The sequence below is a fragment of the Cervus canadensis genome, chromosome 28, assembly GCF_019320065.1.
Source record: "Cervus canadensis isolate Bull #8, Minnesota chromosome 28, ASM1932006v1, whole genome shotgun sequence".
NCBI lineage: Eukaryota > Metazoa > Chordata > Mammalia > Artiodactyla > Cervidae > Cervus > Cervus canadensis.
The window spans coordinates 22,177,807-22,200,615 of NC_057413.1; the positions used below are offsets into that span (position 1 = coordinate 22,177,807).

The following is a 22,809-nucleotide window of genomic DNA, read 5'->3' on the forward strand; positions in this document are numbered from 1 at the left end:
AAATGGCATTAATTGTTGCTTCTGGTCAGCTTGCACCGAGTCCGATCACAGTGGGAAGTGGATCAAAGGCTCCTAAGTGCCTATTTCAGCCTTCATCCTCCCCTTTACTCTTAGTGACAGAAGCCTGATTTTCAGCTGGACACTCTGAAACCCAGAATAAGATATACTTTCCAGTTTCCCTTTCTTTAGTTTTGGCCTATGATATATGTGCTGAAGTGATTTATGGGAAAGCTGCTTAAAAGGAGCTGACTGACGGGGAGGCACCTCTGTCCTTCTGCCTTCTGTCCGCATCTTGTATGTGATTGCTGGAGCTTCAGCAGCCATCAAGGATCATCATATGATGACTTTAAGGAATGATGGCATGAAAGGCAAAGGCTGGGGCCCCTAGTGATGTCAGAGAACCACCTTCCAGGCCTGGACTGCTGTCTCTGGCCTTTTCTATTTAAAGAAAAACAAACTTTTATTATGTTAGTCCCACTTTTTGTGTTTGAATTATATGCAGCTGAACAAAACCTTAGCAAAACCTGAGGGCTCAGCAGTCTTCCCACTCACATGACAGACTAAGAAGTCTTTTCCAGACACCGGTACCCCAAGCAGCTGCCACCAATCAGCAAGTGATGTTTATCATCCTGGTGACATATTCAGAAGTCAGACTCCCCTAAGCTTACTAGTCTTCACCATTACCATGACATTTTGGCATTCACAATGTGACGATCATGATCTCTTCCAAGCTGATTTTATTACTTGACTTTCAAAATTCCAGAACAAACAGCATTTTAAAATTACATCATCAATATTAAAGGAAAAAAAAATCCAATTTCTTTCCCCAAACATTTATCAAAGTTTCTATGCAGCAGCCACTATACTAACACTGAAGTTATCAAGTAAGATAGTTGCTACTTGGATTAATTCAGCCTGGTTCATTCAAATAATTTACCAAATCTCTTCCATAGTCTAAATAAAACTTTAGTTTCTAATTTGAATCAGTGAGATATATACGGCAGGGATGGGGCTGAGAAATGGTAAAATTAAATCATCATTGCTTTCCAAAATGCTTCTGGTGATTGGGGTAGGGAATGGGGTAGTAAAATCAGTGGGGAAAAAAGTTCACCATTAATAACCTGCACTTTGAGATACCTTTGAGGGGCTTCCCTGGCAGTCCAGTGGAAGTCTGCGCTCCCAATGCAGGGGGCATGGGTTTGATCCCTGGTCGGAGAACTAAGATCCCATGTGCTGTGCAATGCAGCAAAAAAAAAAAGAAAAAATTTTTAAAGGTACCTTTCAGTGTGGTATTCCAAAGTCATTTTTTTTTTTTTTTTGTATAGGAGACTGCTGCTGCAGCATGTGCAAAAATATCAACCCTCTTTTCTGCTTAAACCTATAAATCTATACACACTTGACGCATTGATGACTTCAAGCCCTTGATCATGAGGCTCTCTGCTACTTGGAGACATATAACTACACATTTACCATATTAAAGGCTCTGAGAAGTCCTGCAGCGAAGAATGCTTTTACCTTTGATCCCACAGTACCATCTAGGGTCAAAATATTGAGGCCCAAAGCTGACTACAAGGAAAATAAGCGTGCAGGCAGAAAGCCTTCAACTTGGCCCCCAAGTTCTCTGCCAGAATTGGCTAGAATGACTTTTCCTGAAGTGCTGCTTATTAACGTACTGTCTCTGATGGTCCATAAGGAGAGGACACTTCATCAAGCCAGTCTGTCTTTGTGGTGATATCTCTGATGTTGAAAAAGACCGGACCTCTGCCTGAAGGCTTCTCCACATTCATTACACTTGTAGGGTTTTTCCTCATTGTGGATTCTCACATGCTGAGCGAGATGTGAGTTCAATCGGAAGGCTTTCTGGCAAATAGTACACTTGAAAGGTTTTTCTCCAGTGTGAATCCTGTGGTGTCGAATAAGGTCTGAGGTCAAACTGAAGGCTTTTCCACACTCGTTACACTGGTGGCTTTTGGAGTGGCTGTGGATTCTCTGATGGTGGGTGAGGAGAAGGGCCTGACTAAAGGTTTTCCCACACTCTTTGCACTGACAGGGCTCCTCCTGACTGTGAATTCTCTGGTGTCGATTAAGGTGGGAGCTGCGCCGAAAGTTCTTTCCACAGTGGATACATAGATAAGGTTTCTCTCCAGTATGGATTCTGAGATGTTCCAAAAGGCCTGCATTCTGGCTAAAGACTTTTCCACACTCCTTGCACTGATAAGGCTTCTCACCAAGATGGATTTTCTGATGTCTGACAAGGTGTGAACTTCTCTGAAAGGCTTTCCCACATTCATGACACTGATGACCTTTTTCTCTAGAGCAGATTTTCTGATGTCCAGGAAGACTAGAACTCTGACACACTTCAGCTTCACAGAGCTTTTCTTTCGTGTGTGAACTTTCATGCTTAATCAGGTCTGAGTGCTGGATGAACCCCTGCCCGCATTCTGGGCATTTACAGTCAGTCTTCTCCTTGGGCTCAGCCTGCTGCCTATCCAAGTTAGAGTCCTTGTAATGAACCTCCATGGGTTCAGATGGTTTCCCAGATGATTCCACTCTTCCACAGGAGTCTGTCTCTACAACCAACTTCCCATTCTCAATCCTTTTCTCCTCACCTGAAACATTAAGTACATAATACCAATTACTTGTTTTTTGGTGCTCAGGAAAAGGAATTTGCAATTAGGGGGATAAAACTGAATTAAGCCACATGTGCAGAATGGAAATGTGGATGCTTGTGTTTGCACAGAACATACATGGAATGATACATAGGAAAATGTTTCCCAGTGGCTGCTTTGGGAGGATTATGGTGAGAGACGACTTATTCTAAATGGTTTGAAGTTAATCATGTGATACATATGCATATATACATACAGAGAAAAGTTAGTTCTATGTTCTCTTTTTTTTTTAAATCTGCTTATGGCTTCAGTGAAGAAAATACGGAACATTTTCCTGCCTTCACTCCTTCCTTCCTAAACCCATCCTAAATGCCAGTCATTACTGTAGGCACTGAGGTTATCAAGTAGGATAAAAACTTACTTATTTTTTATGAACTCTTTTTTGAAAGGAGAGACAGAATTATAAACAAGTAGTGGGAAAATAACGTAAAGTTTGTGCCAGGCATAGCAGCAACACAGAAGAAAAAAAATGACTGTTGCAATTTTACCTTTGAGAGCTTTTTGCTAAAATCAGGAAACAAGAACATATTATACAACTTAAGTATTTGAATAATTTATAATGGCTGTATTACTTAAAAAACTTCAGTTCATTTAGGCAAAATGATGAGATCACTGGTCAAAAAATTGAAGAAAAAGCATATAGAATTGCAGGATTTGAAAAGAACATACAATTGAAAGTATTTAAAAGTGAGATTAAACAAACAAGGACCTACTATATAGCACAGGGAACTCTACTCTGTAATGGCCTGTGTGGGAAAAGAATCCAAAAAAGAAGAGACATATGAATATGCATTAACTGATTCACCAAACTATATACCTGAGACTAACATGACATTGGAAATCAACTAGACACCAATAAAAAATTTATAAGTGTGGATATATATACAACTGATTCACAACTGATTCATACAGCTGATGGCTGTATGTTCTTGATAACAGTCTGCCATGTGGAAATTAGAAAGCTAGGTCAATTAAATACCCAGGCCAAATAAGAGAAAGGGATAGCATCAGAAATGAAGAAATGAACTGGAAATGAAGACATGGTGCCAATTTTATCACTGATTAGCTGTGTTTCTTAGGTGATTTAAATCCTCTGGGCTCAGTGTCCTCACCAATAAATCAAAAAAACATTGGGCCACAAGACCTTGAGGGCAACATGAAGTCTACAAAAATGTCTCAGCCTTTCATGATCTCCTTGGACAGCAGTAACTGCTTTCCTGTGTGGTTCAGTAGATCCACTATAGTTCATTGCTTTAATAATTTGCTTATAGATGTGGCACAGAAGAGATAATAAACAATGTTTGCTGAATAAAAACTTAGCTCAGACACCAGGGAGAGGGTGAGAGGGAATAGCAGATAGGAGCATGAAGTCCAGGAGCATGAATGGGATGGAAATGAGAGTAAATGAGAGAATGAGAGTAAAAGGAGGAGTGGATGGGGAAAATAGAAGAGGGAGAGAGAGAGTCTAAGCAGCACTAATAACAAACAAATGAAGCTTACTCTGTGTGAGCAAGATAAAGACAGCAAGCAGAACATTTCAAAAGTGAGAGCAAATGAGAAAGTGAAAATGAAGGGTGGGGGGAGGAGGTATCAGAGAAAGTAAAAGCACATGTTGGGCAGGCAGAGTAGAAACATTAGAAACCTGATTGGGTGTAAAGGCCTTTGGCAAGAGGATGAATAGCCCCCATGGGGAGGGAGTGAGAGAATAGTCTTTTCCATGAGGACAGAATGACACACACAACTAAAAGGGAATGCAGGGGCCTCCAACACTGAAAAACCACCTGAACTTTGAGTGTAAAATAACATTTTTCAACAGATCTAGAAGGTAAGGAACAATTTCAAGAATCTACTTGTTGCTAAATCTACTTTTTGTATTTAAAATATATACCCGTCATTGATTACATGGCATAGATTCATTTCTGCAAGGCTGTTTAGAAAAAATAGACCTCTCTCTTTTGGCTACTTTACTCAGAAAGCTTCCAGAAGAAGAGGAATTTTGAAGCAGACTCAGAAACTGCAGGGGAACCAGGTAGTAAGTAAAAGAAGGCTTTACAATTGAAATCAGCCATTCATCAAATAGATATATACTGAAGGTCTACTCTAGGCGAGGGATGGTAGCAGACTCAGGAGACAAAACAAAGCCCTGTCCTTTGGGTCTGGCAGGAGGAAAGGAGAAGTAAACCAGCAATTCTAATATAATATGGTCAGTTCTATGGTAGCTTTAGCAGCAGAGGTGGGGAAATTGGTCTAGACTTGGAGGGATTTAGGAAGGACCGAGAAAGCAATATCTAAGCTAGCTGTGAAGAAGGAGTAGGAATTAGCCAGGGAGAGTGAGGAAAAAGTATTCCAGACAGACAAGAAGCAAATGGGAAATGGATTCAGCATGAGGAGAAACACACATGACAGCCGATGGAACCAAGGATGACTAATTGTCCCAGTGTGTCTGGGAATGAGGGGTTTCCCAGCACATGGAACAGTCGGAATGAAAAGTCTCCAGCAAACTGGGGCAAGCTGGTTATGTCAGGGAACACGAGGCTGCAAGGTCCCCAAGTGCCGGAGCATGCCAGGTGAGGCTTCTGTTAAGAGTTATTGGGAGTGATTGAAGGTGGTGGGTTGTTTCTTAGTTCATTGAAGGTCTTCAAGGAGGGGAGCAACAGTAATGAATTTGTGTTAAAATGGCGGAGAATGAACAAGAGGTAATTTAACTTTAGCAGAAGCACCAAGATGACAGATGGTAAAACAAAAAAGAGAAACAGGGCTTGTATCAGACTGGAAAGAGGAGAAGAATGAAAGGGATAGAAATTAGAAAGAGAGATTTCAGAGGCTAGAGCAAAAAAAAAAAAAAAACAAAAGAAAAAGAAAGAAAGAAAATCCACACAACATTTAGAAATAAAAGGCAGTAGTCATTTACAACAACTGGAAGGTGGTAAGAAAAAATAAGTAGTGAATCATGCGGCTGGAATTCTCTCCCTTGGGAGAGAAACAAGCACTCCGTTTTAATTCACACCCCTGCCCCCCAGTAACGGGGAGAAGAGGAAGGTAAAGGTTCACACAGGAGAAGGATTCAGTTTTAATTAAACAGAAAATACCCAAACTAGAAACGCTCAAAAACAGAAACAAGGGTTAGGGAAAAAGGAAATGTCTGGGGAGATGGAAACTTTTCTGTCTTGATTGTGGTGATGATTAGACAACTGTAATTATTTCATGTTTGTGAAAACTCATTGGCCTGTACACTTACAAAGAGTGAATTTTACTGCATGTAAACTAACCTCAATAAACCTGACTCAAAACAAAAACAAAAAAGCAAAATGCCAAGGGTGCTGAGCCAGGCCTCTGGGCAGAACCACAAAGCCCGCCACATCTCGCATGCGAAGATGCAGTCTTCTTACCCTTCTCTCCCTCCGGCTGTGGGATGTCACCTTCAGGCTGGACCTGCCGCTCCGGCTCGGCTTTTCCAGGCGCTGTCTCCTCCATGAGCACTTCCTGTTTCTTCGCCTGGTTTGGGTCCTAGGGGTGATTAGGTATACATGGGTTTAGAAGGAAACTGCTGTGCAGAAAAACACTTCAGTGTTTAGAAAAGGAAGCGAAGAGAAACCACAGAAGGGCAAAGTAAAGAGGCTGGAGAACCTGGAGGCTCCACATTCAGTTTCCTCCTAGCAGAGGCAGGGTGGCTGAGGTAAGAGCTTCAGCAAGAAACAACCAGACTGCAAAGAAACTGAACCCCAGCTGAGCATCCTCCCACTGCTGAAGTCAGGGCCACGGCTCTGGCCCAGCGTGTCAACTCCTGCTTTCTTGCAAAAGGGCACACCTGACCCTTACCTCCTGTTGTCCTGTTCCTCCCAGCTCTGGCTGCAAATCCTCCAGGAACACCACTGCGTCTTCCCCGCTCTCCGGGTGATGCTCCCGCAACCGGGCCTGGAGCTCCTCGGGCAGGATGGTCAGGAACTGCTCCAGCACCAGCAGCTCCAGGATCTGCTCCTTGGTGTGGGTCTCAGGCTGTAGCCATTGTCGGCAGAGCTCCCGGAGCCGGCTCAGCGCCTCTCGAGGTCCTGTGGTCTCTTCATAGCGCAACTGCCTGAACTGCTTGCACAAGGGCTCCTGCCCGAAGCCTCTGCCGTTTCCCTGCAGCTTGACTCCCTGTTCCCGAGCAGAGAGGTGATCCTCCTTCACCACCCGAAGCCCCTCCTTCTTCAGGTTCACAGGAGCCAGGGAAGGAATGGTGCCCCAGGCTGTCGCCATCCCCACCTTCAGACTGCTCTATTTTGGGCAACTTTCTTTTGACTGCCTCCTCAGGGATACCCCTGAAAATGTAATAACAAGAATCACAGAAACAGTGATAGTAGTAGTAATGATAATAACTGCAATAGCAATACCCCTTTGTTGGATTTATACATTTCCAATAATTACTACCCATTTCTTCTCCCTCTGAAACAACCATACAAAAGGAGAAGACTGCTTTACCAAAGATCGCCAGCTAACAGCATAAATAACAGATTTGAAAAATCACCATTCTGTAGCCCTTAATGAAATAACTGACTCAATCAAGGACCACAAATGGGTGAAATCACTGGATAAAAAGGAGTAAGGGGAAAGGATAATCTCAGCCTCAAAGAATCACCACACTGAGTGCTTATGAATTACAAAGGGAAGAATGGCACTATCCAGCAGTCAAATGAAACCTAGCAACACCAAGAGGAAGATAACTGACCTCTTGCCTTAATCACTTATGCAGCATTTTTACTAGACGTGTTTAACATGAATCTAATAATAAGGAAACTTTCAGAGATGTCCAGAATGCAGCTTATCTACGAGGTATGCACTTTTCAAAACACCAATTTCATTAAAATAAAGAGTGTGGGAAAGGTATTTCTCTAGATTAAAGAGATACAGCAAAACGTAACAAGTGAAATTTGCTCTTGAGTAAAAAAAAACACAAATGTTTAGAAGAATTCAGAAATCTGAATAATATATAGGCAAACCAAATAGAGCCCGAAGGCTGTATTTGTACCTAAAGTTTTACTGGAAGCAGGGATCGAACCCGAGTCTCCCAACATTGAAGGCAGACTCTTTACCCACTGAACCAACAGGGAAGATTGATTTTTTTCTTACTGGAATACAGCCAAACCCATTTGGTAGATAGTGTTTACATCTGCTTTCAGAAATACACTAGCAGGACTGAGGACTTAATGGGGCACTGATCCCTGCTCAGTCAAAAATCCAAAAATCTGTGTGCTACTTACTATCTCTGCTGCAAAAATGAACTGATAGGTGAGCAAGAGTAAGAAGCTAAAACAGCTTCAACAGGATCAGGACTCAAACTCTAGTTCTTTTGACTCCACATGATTTCTAACCAAACACAAACTTTCCCCCACTTAAAGATCTGTAAAATGAAAATACATGTGCTATATGTACTGGAAAAACCCACGTATAAGTGGACCCATGTAGTTCAAACCCTTTTGTTCAAGGATCAACTGGCATTACCACAGAGACTGTACCACCTGCACAGCTCAGCTATTCTGGCCCTTCACAGAAGTGTGCAGATCTGAGAGTCTCCTCGGGTGGGATGCAGTTTTGTGGTCATGTAAGAGAATAGCCTTATTCTCAGGAGACGGTACTTATTTTCAAATGTTGCAAGGAGAGGGGAGTCTGTGGAGAGGTATGTGGAGAAAGAGAAAAAACACAAACGTAGCAGGAAGTTGACAAAAGCTGCTATATGAGGGGTATTTAGTATTGACCATACTATTCTTACAACTTCTCAGTAGATTTGAAAATTCTCCATATTTTGAGAGGGAGAAAACACACACAAAATGAATAAAACTGTTCGTATGTTCATTCATTAAAGCCACTATCGGAATTAACTAAAAGAACATAAGGATGTTCACAATTTACCTCATTTATTGTCTAGGTACCACACTCTTTTAGTTGCTGGAGATACAGAGATGAAAGAACCTCTGGCCTCTGTAGCTCTCTGCCCCACAAGAAATCAAGTAAATAAGCAATTACAGTTAAATGTATTAAGTGCCACGGTGAAGGTAGACACAGGATGCTAGCAGAGCTCAGTGGTAAGACACTTAATCCCCATTAGCAGGTCAGAAAAGGCCTCTTGAAGGTGAGCCCTTCTGACTCTTAAAAGACATGTGAAAGTCAGACAAGAAAATATGGAAAGGGTTTTCCAGACAGAGAAAAATCTGAGCACAGAGCTGCTGGAAAACCTCACATGTTCAGGCTAGTTGTTAGTTACGGCTGAGGAAATTCTAAGTGGGGCTGGAACCTGGGAAACACCTACATGTAAGGAAGAGAAGTAAGAACAACCAGAAAGGTACAAAAACAAAGACAGTAGAATCCAGGAGACAAGGGGATCTATTTCTATAGGTATGGAGTGGTGGAAAGAGCCTGAGCCTCAGACTGGCCTGGGTTCCAATCCAATTCTGTCACTACACTGTTTACTCATTTGTAAAATGAAGATAATACCTAATTCAGAGACATGTTTTGAGGTAAATGAGATAATATGTAATTATAAAGAATAATAACTAAATACAGCTCTTTTAGACCTTGTTTAGCAAGTTTTTTGGTCAGCACTGGAACCACCCCACCTCCCCCCAAAAAGAATAGTAACTAACTGATTTCTAACTGGAATTTAAAGAGGCAGCCTCAAGAGTAAAATGTTTCAGTAAGATGAGTTCACCTACAACTTAACATATGCACTTATTTAAAAAAGGGGCTTCCCTGGTGGTCCAGTGATTAAGAATCCACCTGCTCTGGGAAGATCCCACTTGTCTTGGGGCAACTAAGCCCAATCTCCATAACAACGGAGCCCTCACCGGAGAGAGCGTGCTCCACAACCAGAAGCCACCGCAATGAGAAGCCAGGGCATCTCAACGAGACAGTAGTCCTCACTCACTGCAACTAGAAAAAGCCTTGCATGCAGCAATGAAGACCCATCCACAGCCAAAAATAAAAACCAAAACAAACAGAAAACCCCAAAACTTTCCATGTCTCCTTGTCCATAACTATACCGTACTCAGTAGCATCCGACTCTTTGCAACCCTATGGACTGTAGCCTGCCAGGCTTCTCTATCCACAGGATTTTCCAGGCAAGAATACTGGAGCAGGCTGCCATGTCCTCCCTCCAGAGGATCTTCCTGACCCAGGAATCAAACCCATGTCTCTTGCACCTCCTGCACTGCAGGTGAATTCTTTACCGCTAAATCATCTGGGAAGCCCATAACTATATCAGTATTTCTAAAAAACACACAAACAAAAACAAAAACAAGTCAGTGACTTCCCTGACAGTCCAGCAGCCAAGACCCTTCACAACAAATGCAGGGGTCCTAAGTTCAATCCCTGGTCGGAGCACTAGATCCCATATGCCACATCTGGAAGATCCAGCATGTCAAAACTAAGACACAGCACAGGCAAATAAATTTTATTTAAATAAATATTATTTTAAAAAAACCAAACAAACAGAGGTCACTGCAACCTCTGTAAAGGCAATTCTGGTCATTGGATAGGGAGAACATCACCCAGCCACAGGAAAATGGGAAAAATGGCACAAGTAAGCAAAAATTACTCTTTCAAAAAACAGGACATTAAAAGGAAAAGGAGAAATAGGACCTAAGCTAGCAGAGGGTAACATAGAGGACAGGTATGTTTGTAAGTTCAATTACTATCTTTATGCCAATGATTTCCTTATTTTTCCGCCCAGACCTCTCAAGAGTGACAGATTTTTCTTCTGGCTATCCGGTTCCTGGACACCTTACAAAAGCCTATCAAACGCAACATGTCAAAATGAACTCAGAGAGGGTTCCCTGGTGGCTCAGTGGTTAAGAATCCGCCTGCCAATGCAGGAGACATCGGTTCAATCCCTGGTCTGGGAAGACCCCACATGCCTCGGAGCAACTAAGCCTGTGTCCCACAACTGTTGCGCCTGTGCTCTGGGGCCCAGGAACGGCAACTATTGAGCCCAAAGCTGCACTACTGAAGCCCATGTGCCCTTGAGCTTGTGTTCCATAACAAGAGAAACCACCTCAATGAGAAGCCCATGCACTGCAACGAAGAGTACCCCCCACGCCCAGCAATGAAGACCCAGCACAACCTTAAAAAACAAAACAAAACTCAGAGAATTATACCATCAATCTTTTGAACAGGCTCTTGGTATGTGGGGACTGTTGATTTTGACTCTTGAATGACTCTAGAGATAAGTGAATTAGTATCTGCCAATTGTTGGCACACACTTCTGAATCAGTATGAAAAAGCCTGACTCAGTGGCTGTGCTCAATTAGGTTCCAAATTCAGTTCGCTGTTATATAGTATCACTCCCAGCTGATACTTATTTGTCAAAACAGGATTTAGAATCCAAAACGCCAATCCTGCTGCAGCTGATCCTTAAACAACAGGACAGTGAACTACATGGGTCCACTTATACATGGATTTCTTTTTTTTCAAATAGGCCAAATCTGCAATGTGGCCCTGTGAGTAGAGAGAGCTGACTGTAAAGTTACACTTGGATTTCCAACTTCACTATGGGCCGCTAACCCGTGTTGTTCAAGGGTCAACTGTATTCTTAAAAGAAGTGGGGGAAAAAAGAAAGATAAAAAAAAAAAGAAGTGAAAAAATGTCCATGGAAGTAATGATCATTAGCCAGAAAAAAGTTGGGTATTATGATGGTGAATTTTATTTGACAACTTGACTGCACCACCGGGTACCCAGATATTTGGCCAAACATTACAGTGGGTGTTTTCAGATGAGATTAACATTTAAATGAGTTTTGAGTAAAGCAGATGGCTTTCATTAATGTATGTGGACTTCATCCAATCGGGTGAAAGCCAGGATAGAACAAAAAGGCTGACGTTCCCCCAGTAAGAGAATTCACCTGCCTGACATCCTTCAAGCTGAGAAATCAACTTTTTTCCTGCCTTCGAGTCACCTAATTCCAATCTTGCTCTCCAGTCTGTTCTTGAGTTCCCAGCTGTAGATGCTTAAAAACCTGTCAGGTGTTTTTCCTTTGCTCAAAACCTTCCGAACACTCTTTCCACATCAAGAAATGAACAAATTCCTTACACAATACCCACTTTTTATACAGGCCTCCTCCCCTCCCGCATCTCTCTGACAGCATTTTCTACACACTTTCCCCTTGTTCACTGTGCTCCAACCACTCTGGGCTCCCAGCTACTCCTCGAATATAAGCAAGTTTCTGCTTTAGCGCCTTTACATTGCTGTTGCTCCTTACTAGAAAATTCGTGTCCGCAAAGGCCACGTAGGTTTTTTAAACCTCCCTCAGGCTTTTGCTCAGACGTCACCTTCTAAGGCTTAACTTTATACATAATTAAAATTGAGCTCAATGAATACACACACACACACACACACACACACACGCAGAAGATTGTGCCTCTATAACTAGAACCACAGCATCAGCCCTCTCCTAGGCCCCAAGATTGACATCTCCTGTCCTCCCCGCCTCAGAGTCCACACGTCTCCTCCATTGGGTACGGCTTCTCCGCACCCACAAGGAACCAGCTGCTCCCCAGCCCACGGGCCGCAGTTATTCCCCATACTGGAGCACAATCACCACTCACCCCTCCAAGGACCCACGGGAAAAGCCAAAAGCTTCCAAGCAGCTTGTTAGCTAGCTCTTTACTGAGCAGCCGCTCTCGCTCCGCGGCGCACTTGACCGTCGCTCTAGGAATGCTGGAGGACTGCGGCTCGATGGCCTCCTGCTCCGGCCTCCTGCCCCCGCCTCCCAGGAGGAGGCCAAATTCAGGCTGGTTGGTTGAGCGCTCTCGGAGTCCAGAGGTTGGGAGGGGTGCCCCGAGGCTGTGAGGGGCCTCCAGGTGTGTTTTTAGATTTCTTAAAATTTTAACCCGAAATTTATTTCATTCATGTAGATGACACGCAAATTCGTGAAACCTTGCTTGTTTTGGGGCTTTCCAGGTTGCCCTCAGTTCAGTTCAGTTGCTCAGTCGTGTCCAATTCTTTGCAACCCCATGGATTGCCGCACCCAGGCTTCCCTGTCCATCACCAACCTTAGGGTAATCCCCCTGCTAATGCAGGAGACTTTAGAGACCCAAGTTTGATCCTCTGGAGTAGGAAATGGCAACCCACTCCACTATTCTTGCCTGGGAAATCCCATGGACAGCGGAACCTGGTGGCCCTTAGACCATGGGGTTGCAAAGAGTTGGACACGACTGAGCACACATACACACGCATGGAAACAGGCCAGCTCATTTTAGTGTTATCACAGCTGGTATTCCACTTTGCTCACTCACATAATTAAGACACGGACACATATTTTACCATTCTCCCCAATTAAAAAAGTTATCAAATACAGTGGCAAAAATAAATGTAAAAGTGTTTTTAAGTTGAACATGTATTTATGTACATATGCAAATATACAATGAATGTATATTTGCAAGGTTTAAGGTAACAAAAAATTAAGGAATGTTACCAAATGAAAGGTTGTGTGCCGGATGCAGTAGGCCAAAGAAATCAAAATGTGGGCGTTTTGGAGCAGAGAGGTTTATTGCAGGACCAAGCAAAAAAAACTCTTGGTGTGTGCTCAAAAATACCCCCAATTCCTCAAAGGGTTTCACCAAAGCATTTTTTAAAAGTCAGGTGAGGGAGGCAGGGTTGTCAGGAACCTGATCAGCTCTTGCACAGTTCTCTGACTGGTTGGTGTTGAGGTAACAGAGCAGTTAACATCATTACTACTGAGTTAAGTATTAGTTGTTCAGTTGTGTCCAAGTCTTTGCAACCCTATGGACTGTAGCCTGTCAGGCTCCTCTGTCCATGAAATTCTCCAGGCAAGAATAACTGGAGTGGGTAGCCATACCCTTCTTCAGGGAGTCTACCCAATCCAGGGATCCAAACCTGGTCTCCTGCGTTGCAGGCAGATTCTTTACCCAGGCAAATAAGGCAGTCTGAGCCACCTTTATGGTACTTAGGGCCTGTAGGTCTAGAGGCATGGATCATCAAGTATTGCAGTTCTTCCCTTTGGTGGTAATGTTAGCATCTGTAAAACAACCCAGGAGAGTGCATCAGATACTATTATCTATGTACATCAGAGAGGAGCTACAGCAGAGGATAGGAGGGAGGTATCTGTACCAGGAAGATCCCATAGGGTCCTCCTCAATTACAGTCTATTACCATGGGAGAGAATAAATCAACCATTATTCTCTGCAAAGTATGTGAGGGGTAGGGGTGGGGGATAGGGTGGTGTCACTACCAAAATAAATTGTGCCAAAGAAAAGAGAAGTATTCCCTCTTTTGCCCACATCATCACAAACTGTATTTTTATTATCTGTGAACAAAATAAACCCTTTAAAAAATCTGAACAAACTGGTTTAATCAGTTGGTAATTTTGAAACAAATATCTTACTAACCATTGTTTTATCACACAATTCATATTGTTTCAAGCCTGAAATGATCGTAACAGAAAAAAAAAGTTCCATTATCAGGAGAGTTCTTTTTCCCCTTGTGTGTCAAAAACTTTAAAATATCTTTTAAAAGTTTAACTTTAAAAAAAGTTAAAGTAAAATGTATATACTTAAAAACTTTTCCTTAGGGTCACAAATCCAATCAATGCGAATATTTTACTAATTAAAAGTTAATAATTCTGTCCTGAAGGGAAAATACGTATCTCATTTTTTTTCAAGAGCTTTCCCTCAAAAAAATTATACAAGAGGTAAACATAAATTTCAATTTTAAAAGGAAGCAAATATATCCTAATTCATTTATTCCCACTTTCAAACTCCCTACCATGGTTGGCTTAAATGTCACTCATATTATCAAGGCTGAGATTATTGTCATTGCATTGGATATCCCATGAAAATAAAAACACAGTGAAGCTAGACAAAGAAGGACTTTTTAATAAGAATTCAAGGTGTGCATTTTTAAATAGGCTGTATTTTTTGGAAGCGGTACAGGTAGATAAAGTGAGAATAAATCAAAATACCATTTTTACCAAAACAGAGCTACATTTCACTAATAAAACAAATCAATTTTTGAACTTGAGATTTTCATTTTCTAAGATTATCCTCATTTCTGTAAACAAAATGGTCATCTATATGTTTCCATCAGGTCCAGGTCCACGATATTTAAAATAAAAGCTTCCTTTTCTATATGATCAGTAGAGGCACTACTGCATTATAGCCATGAGATACAAGTATCTTTTTGTAATGATTGTTTCCACTATTCTCTCTGCTTCCACCCATACTCATTCATTACTTTGAATTATGACATAGAAAAATTTGTAGTCAATCATTGTTCTAAACAATCAAAGACTTCCAGATGAATTTAATAAACTTAACTCAATAGTTTAATTCTAGGAAATCCATAACTTTAAAACCAGCATATTAATAGCCTAATAACTACAAATGCTAAAAAGTCATTTAGTAAAATTCAGCAAACATTTCTGAATAAATGGGGAAACTCCTAATAAAATAGGAATAGATGGAAAACTTCCATCTTCCTTTATATGGAAAAACACACACATACACATATCTCAAACCAAAAAACCTCCCTCATGCTTGACAGTGAAACTTCATAACTATCTTCATAAAAATGCAGCTGAATTTATTAGGTTAAGAGCAAAGAAACGAGGAATTCCCAAGGGATCCAGGGGTCAGGACACCAGGTTTCCAGTGCAGAGGGAAATAAGATCCTGCATGCAGCTTGGTGCAGCCAAAAGAGAGAGAGAGACAGAAGTCCACCAACCTTACCTTGGTTTACTTAGGAGCTACAGTTTCTGAGCTGTATCTTTTCCTCACGTGAGAAAGACAATTCACTGAATGGCTACTAGAGTTTTTAGGGCTTAACGGGCAACATGATCAAGTGTTTCCCAAAAAAGCAATTCAAAAGTCAAATAAGGGGGAAGTATCTTCAAGTTTTGTAATAACAAACTGATTTATTTATTATTTGAAGAGTTCTTATGATCAATAAGAAAAACATCAGAAACTCAGTAGGAAAATACACAAATATATAATATGGATAATTCACACACACACACAAAAGAATTACAATTATTATACATACTCAACCATATTCTTAAATAAAAATGAAACGCCATTTTCACCTATCAGATTGGCAAAGATTCAGATTCAAAAGGTTTAGAAATACAATATTGGCAGGTGAGTGTGTAAACCAGTGCATCCTCTTTGGAATGCAATGTTACAATGGCTATTAAAAGCACTTTGAGGTTAAATGTAATATTCTTAGACTTTGACCACTCTATCAAAAACATCCACCATTTCTGGCTCTAGCCCCTTCTTTTCTTCATAGCATACTACAATTTATAATTCTTTGTCTGTTAACTATTTAAAGTCTGTCTCCCCAGTTAGCATGTAAAATTCTATGATGGCAGGTATCAAGCCTAATTTGCTTTTTGGTTTATCCCTAGTATCTGCTATATTGCCTAGTACATGGAAAGCACTTGTATTAGTACATACCTTCCCTTTGATCCAATAATTCCACTTCTAACTGGTCATTTTTAGATGACACAAAGCATTCTTTTTCACCCAATAATTAATTCTATTTTTAGATGAGCACACTACAGATGATAACACTCATACATCCACAAAGATTTTCACAAGTATTGTATAATAGCAAAATACATCTTAAACATCAGATATAATATAGTTCACCCAAACATTAGAATACTATAAAGTCATTAAAAATATATTTATATGCATTGATATAAAACATCTCCAAGCTATGTATAGATTCTTCTGTATCGTGTGGTATAAATGGAAATATACATATCTAACAAGAGGGCTTTCACACAACTCTCTTTGGGAAAATTTCAAGCTAGTGTGATCCAGTGTCTGTCAAGTTACATACTGGTGTAAAAGTGCCTTTCTACATCAACTCTGCCCTGCCAGATTCTAGAGCCACATCCTTTCACTTTCAGCTCTGTGGGCTTTCCAGGGTCTTGAGGTTTGAAAAGGGGCTTATCCAAATTAGATAGTTTTCATTTGTACTGAAGTCTGAGTTTGCTCAGATATCACTAGATGACAATTAAGGTCTTATCATAGACCACAAGTGGAGCTCACTCTAAATGTCTTTTCCAGCACTGGTGCTAGCCAGTCTCTCCGCGTTAACTCTCTTGTCCACGTGGTCCTTCCTGATCTGATCTTCTCATGAGCTCTACCAACCATCTCTTTATACCTCCTCCTTTTGCTCTTTCTCCTCCTCCTCTAGCTGGCACCTAATCTACTCCTTGGAATACCCAAGTACTCTAGATCATTATCTTTTTAATGTCTATTTTTATGGGTAAACCCTAGGACTCTTTCAATCAGGTCCTTGCCTTCTGATAGTCAAAGACAAGTTTTTCAAGAAAATGTTGGCTTTCAGCGCATGTACTATACATTTTTTAAAAAGTCATTCAGAACTGTAGTGGGCACCTGTTGGTTGCCTACCCCTGCCTTCCTAACATTACTCTAATATGGATACTCAGGTATCCATTCCTTGCTCACATAGCCCATAAGGTGAGCAACTAGGCAGGAGTAAGTCATTGTATTTCCGGGGCAATGATATATCTGGAAGGATGGGGGGGGGAAGTCTGGGGGAAGCATGTGACCTAAGCTAATCTAATTAGGCTGAGTCTCAGTAGTCTTATTTGGAATGCCAACACAAAAATTTTCCTTCTCTCTTCACAGGTGGACCAGGAAATACATAACCAAACTCAGGAGCTTTGGCAGCCTATTATTTAAGGGAAACAAGTTAGAAGAGGAAAATGAGCCAATAAAACTAACTTTTAATTCTGTTAAACGCAAACCAGAAATACACACTCAATTGAATCCTTTGTTCTTTCTGGAGTTCTCCTGGTTTTCCCTGAGTAATGAATGGCTCCATGAGGAAATGAAGCCCTGGAACAGAGAAAAGTCAGAGCAACAGGGAAAATACCACCACCACCTTAGGTTAATAGCTCCAACTTTTATCCTGCAATACACATGCTTGTGCATAAACAGGACTCATGGATAGATAAAGAAAATGCCAAAAAGAGATTTCTTAGGAGGGAAGGATTAGGGATGGGAGTAGAAGACTCACATTTTACTGACTCTCCTCCTGTAGTGTTTGAATATTTTTAAAAACACGTACACATATTACTTTTACAGTCAAAATTAACAAAATAGTTAAAAAAAATCTCAAAAAGCAGCTTTTTCTCAAGGAAATTACAGTTGGTACAGCAGCACCATAAAGCCTTTTAATTTTGGTCATATAAAATTGTTCAAAGTCCTGCTATGGAACAAAAGTCCTTATTTATCCTCTTTCCCTTTTGTCTTTCGGTACACCATCTCTCGGAAACTAGCTAGAATCTTATTCTCTCTCTTCCGTCTCTCTTCTTGGTTAAAGGATGCAAGGGCTCTCTTCTCATCAGCACTATAGATCTGATTCTCTTTACGCAGGCGCACAGCCTCCATTCTGCGATGCCTGCTACCACTCATAACATAACCCGAGCATTCAAAAGAAGCAATCTCTTCACTTGTCAACCCAATTTCACCTCTTCGTGGGATACGCTTTCCGGCTTTTACATACTCAGCCATAGCTGCACCTTCACCTGGAAGCAGAGCATGGCCATAGTTCAAAGGTTTCTCATCTTGAGAGGTGTGTATAATAGGTGCCTCTGGACCTATTAGATCCATGTTATCTGCAGTCTTTGACTGCTCAATCCAGATGTCTTCTGGCAACTCCCCTTCTGAATCCTTACAGCTTGAGTCACTGGATTCTTTTTTAGTCTTTTTAGTCTTCTTTTTCTTGGGCTTTTTAGCTCTGCGTTTCTTTTTCTTCTTGAGTTTTTTTGCTCTCTTTTTATCATCATCAGAGCTAGAAATAGTGTCGGAGTCCGAATCACTGTCAGTATTATCAGAATATGTCCTATGTTTTCTTTTGGATTTTTTCTTTCTTTTCTTCTTATTTTTTGAACGACTGGCCTTTTTCCTTTTTTCTTCGGAGCTGGAATCTGAACTGCTGCTCTTCTTGGTCTTTACCTCTTCATCCTCAACCGGGGTGTGTTCATCAGAATCTGGCTCAGGAAACTTTGGCGACAGCCCCCATACCTCAGGAGCTCCCAACTCCCCAATCCTTTCTCTCTCTTTCAGCCGCCTCTGGCGATAGCTCTCCTCCTTCTCTTTCTCACAGTCCTCCGCCCACTGCCGGTCGCCCACATAGTGGTGTTGATAGTAACGGTACCCTCCACAGGAGAAAGATGATGATGAGAAGTCGTAGTTGCGGAGCCCGGGGGGCCGCTCTCGAGACCCAGAGCGGCTAAAGGGGTAAGAAGCTCCGGCACCCGAACCACTCCACGAAGGCCTGAGGCCTTCGCGGTCGCGTGAGTGAGTACGGCTGCCCCACGGGGAGTGTCTGACCTGCGCGGATGGCGGGCTCTCGGACGAGCTGCGTCGCTGTCTCCCAGAGCCCGGGGTGTCCTCTGGGTAGCTGGACTGGGACACATGCGCCATGGGCCGGTTTTTCATACTGGCGGTTACTACAGCGTTCCTGACTGGCCGGCAATTCTCGCCCACACAGGCGCGCTAGCAACGTCCCGGCGCACGACTTCCGCTTCCGGCGGTTGCCAGGAGAAGATCTTATCCGCGAGTGGGCTGTGAGGTCTGTCTTTAGGTGAGGCTGCAAGAAGGCCTCTTCTGGTGAGCGGATAAAGGGGGCGTGGCAGCGCCTGTTTGGGGGATTTACATTCCCCAAGTTGAGCTTGTGGGAATATTTAGAAGAGGAATTCGCATCAGTGAATCCGTCTACTGTTCAAACACTCCGTTCTCAACCTGGTTATTTGCCTTTAAGCATCTTGACACCATTCTCTTCTACCATTCTCTCTCAGGCTCTCTTTATCTTTACCCCTTGGTGAAGGTTCCCTACTTCTCCCACTCCTCTTGTTTACCCCTTAAAAAGGACCTCGTCCACTATTTTCATAGCAGAGATCCGTTTTTTAATGACTACCAAGTCCCACTTGGAAGCAAAACCCAGAACTTCTTTTAAAATAAAAATTTGAGCTCGGCCTGAGTTAAGTGAAGACTGGAGTTATGATTTGTATTCTTAAATTCACAGAAACACAGGGAGGCATCCAACTCAGTCCAGATTGTCTTTTTACCTAGATGATCTCTTCAGAAACTGTGGTTTGGGAATCACACTCTGCATACACTTTGTTCGCTGTCTAAAATGGCAAATATTTCATGCAAAAGATTGTTTCCCCCGATCTTAAAATGTGTATATAGACACTACCGTCATCTTGGTTCTCTATAGTTAAGTTGACCTGCTCAGTTAGCAGACTTGGAATGTGACAGGAAAGCTAAGGCAGAGCTTAGGGATGATGTTTTCCTGATGCTGGGGTCAACGAATAAAATGGAGAAATTAAACAGAACCAAGTTAGGTCATTTGATCCAAGTAGAATTTTAGTAATGTGATTTTAGGGGATAAGGACTGGCATGGTGCTCTGTCATAAAATATGCTTCCTTCAGTTCAGTCGCTCAGTTGTGTCCAACTCTGTGACCCCATGGACTGCACACACCAGGCTTCCCTGTCCTTCACCAGCTCCCGGAGCTTGCTCAAACTCATGTCCATCAACTCCGTGATGCTATCCAACCATCTCATTCTCTTTCATCCCCTTCTCCTCCCACCTTCAATCATTCCCAGCATCAGGGTCTTTTCCAAGGAGTCAGTTCTTTGCATCAGGTGGCCAAAGTATTGGAGTTTCAGCTTCAGCATCAGTCCCTTCCAATGAATATTCAGGACTGATTTCCTTTAGGATTAACTGGTTTGATTTCCTTGCAGTCCAAGGGACTCTATGCTTCCTTAGAAACTGGCAAATAGGAGAGAGTATTACAAATGAATGGTCACAGATATGGTGAAAATATCACAATGGATAAGGTAAGTATTATAGATTATCTGTAAGCAAATATGTCTCAGCCCCACACCTGTCTGGGCTTCCCTTGTGGTTCAGCTGGTAAAGAATCCACTGGAAATGCGAGAGACCTGGGTTCAATCCCTGGGTTGGGAAGATCCCCTGGAGAAGGGAAAGGCTACCCACTTCAGTATTCTGGCCTGGAGAATTCCATGGACTGTAAAGTCCATGGGGTCGCAAAGAGTCGGACAGGACTGAGCAACTTTCACTTTCACCACACCAGTCCTATACCCTGAACTGTAGTGCATCAGAAAGGCTACAAATTCCATTTCCCAGACTCCCAATGCTGATGGGCAGAATTGGAGAACAGAAGGGAGGAAATGGTTCAAAGTTTTAACACTTTAGTTAACACCTGAAAGTATAGTTATTTTCTAACAGCCTGGAAATTATGCAGTGTTTTAGCTGTTTAAGAATTCACTGAGGCTAAAGGAATAATCACATGATTTATTACTTTTATACAAATAAGTTACATTAGGATTGCTCAGATTTTTTTTCTAAACCCTCAAAAATTTGAAGTAGCTTAGAAATTGGAATAAAAACAGGAATTTGGAAAGTTGTGCATAGGATTTTGGATGACAACTCAATTCCTAATAAACAAAATACATGGAACAGGCAAGAATATATCATAATGTTCAGTCATTAATTGGGAAAAGAGACCAGGAATGCTTGCTGTGCTCAAATTCCAAGGTCTCAGTTGATGCAGTAAACAGAAAGGAATTGCTAATGCCATAGATAAAGTGAGAAATGTGAGTAGATGCAGAAATAAAAGGATATTTCTACAAATAATATGCTAACAAAAAAGTTCACAGGAAAATAATCATCCCCAAGTATTTCTGTAGTAGCAACTCCATTTGAAACATTCAAAATAGGTACCACATCTACAGAGCTAACTGAAAAAAGGTTTCCTCATTTGAATCCATCAGATCCAATTTTAACTATCACAAGGAATAACAAAAGACAGACTTAAAAGTGTGTTTAGAGAAATGTAGGTAAATTAAGTTTACTGAGTGGTTAAAGTTCTCATTATGAATAACTGAGATGCAACCACACAGATGACTTGGTACATCATTACAAGATAAGATCAACACTGTTATATACTAGTGTTAGGACACTTTTTTTTTAAGATAGTAAGATAGCCTTTACCATTAAACAATTGTCATTCCAATATATAGAGGTTTCAGCTAACAGAGCATTTAATCTCCATTTCTCTATCAATGTTATTGTTTTCAGATTATTTACCAGCACTTCTTTTTTGTAGGACAGATCCTCACAATTCTGTGAGGTAAGCTGGCACTCTATTTGTTTTTTCCTTTAAAGAAGGCAGAGAAACCGAATCTTTTGTAGGATTACACACATATTTACCAAAATTAAGACCATGTCTAGGGGACTTCACTGGTGGTCCAGTGGCTAAGATGCCAAGCTCCTGATGCAGGGGGCCCAGCTTTAATCCCTGGTCAGGGAACAAGATCCCACATGCCACAACTAAGACTTGGTCCAGCCAAGTAAATCAATTTAAAAAATAAGAACACATCTAGGAGGGCTATTCATCAAAAATCTTTTTTCATTGTAACTACTCATTTTACCCAAGTTAAAAAAAATAGTTATAATTAGTTACTTATTCATGAAATTGAAGGAAAAATAAAATGGTAGATTTCAGCATTGCTTCAGTTGGAGAAGTAAAGTAGAATGGTCAGCTGACACTAAAATTCCTAGAAACAATTTTTAAAAACATGAAAAGTGATATTTTATTCCACTTTATATACTGATTATATCTTAACTAAGTAGCTTCTTTTACTGGGTCTAATTTTCATCTGAAAATAATTTTTTGACCATCCTTTTAAATAGGCTAGAGTTAAAACCCATTTTATAATTCACTTACATATAAACACACATCTGTTATATATGAAAGTGGGGTGTCTAAAAGCCTATCAGAAAAATAATTTTTTAATCTGAAATCATACAATAGTGCCAGACAGCTTCCTAAATATTTTTATCATAAAAATGTCAGTGTTACTGAATAAAATTTCAACCCCTTGCTCTGGCACTGAAGGCCCTTACAATGGACTACTACTTCAAACTTGCCTTAGTTACTAAATCTGATAAGTCCTTTAGTCTCTGCAGCTAATGTATCACCCTGTGGATGTAATAAAAATAGCACACAGCAGAGGTAACATTTCTCTCCTCTGAACTTTCACAGTATTCAGTTCATCATTCACAAGTCACCGGTCAGGA

At 41.3% G+C, this 22,809-nt stretch overlaps 2 protein-coding genes across 3 annotated transcripts; both read right to left on the bottom strand.

Moving 5' to 3' along the window:
* Positions 1-720: 720 nt before the first annotated feature.
* On the bottom strand, positions 721-12,367 carry ZSCAN26 (zinc finger and SCAN domain containing 26). Of its 2 annotated transcripts, XM_043449698.1 has the most exons (5): positions 12,245-12,327; positions 8,151-8,315; positions 6,489-6,970; positions 6,059-6,176; positions 721-2,609 (listed from the first exon to the last, which is right to left on the bottom strand). In XM_043449698.1, exons 3-5 carry the CDS (start codon positions 6,906-6,908, stop codon positions 1,708-1,710), a joined length of 1,440 nt encoding a protein of 479 aa, XP_043305633.1. In that variant the 5' UTR covers positions 6,909-6,970; positions 8,151-8,315; positions 12,245-12,327; the 3' UTR covers positions 721-1,707. The 2 variants fall into 2 exon arrangements, with proteins under 2 accessions (XP_043305633.1, XP_043305634.1); XM_043449699.1 differs by lacking the exon at positions 8,151-8,315 and having other exon boundaries at positions 12,245-12,367.
* Positions 12,368-14,523: 2,156 nt separating this feature from the next.
* On the bottom strand, positions 14,524-19,297 carry NKAPL (NFKB activating protein like). Its single transcript, XM_043450785.1, has one exon. The coding sequence runs from the start codon at positions 19,136-19,138 to the stop codon at positions 17,921-17,923; it is 1,218 nt and encodes a 405-aa protein (XP_043306720.1). The 5' UTR covers positions 19,139-19,297; the 3' UTR covers positions 14,524-17,920.
* Between the last annotated feature and the right edge of the window lie 3,512 nt (positions 19,298-22,809).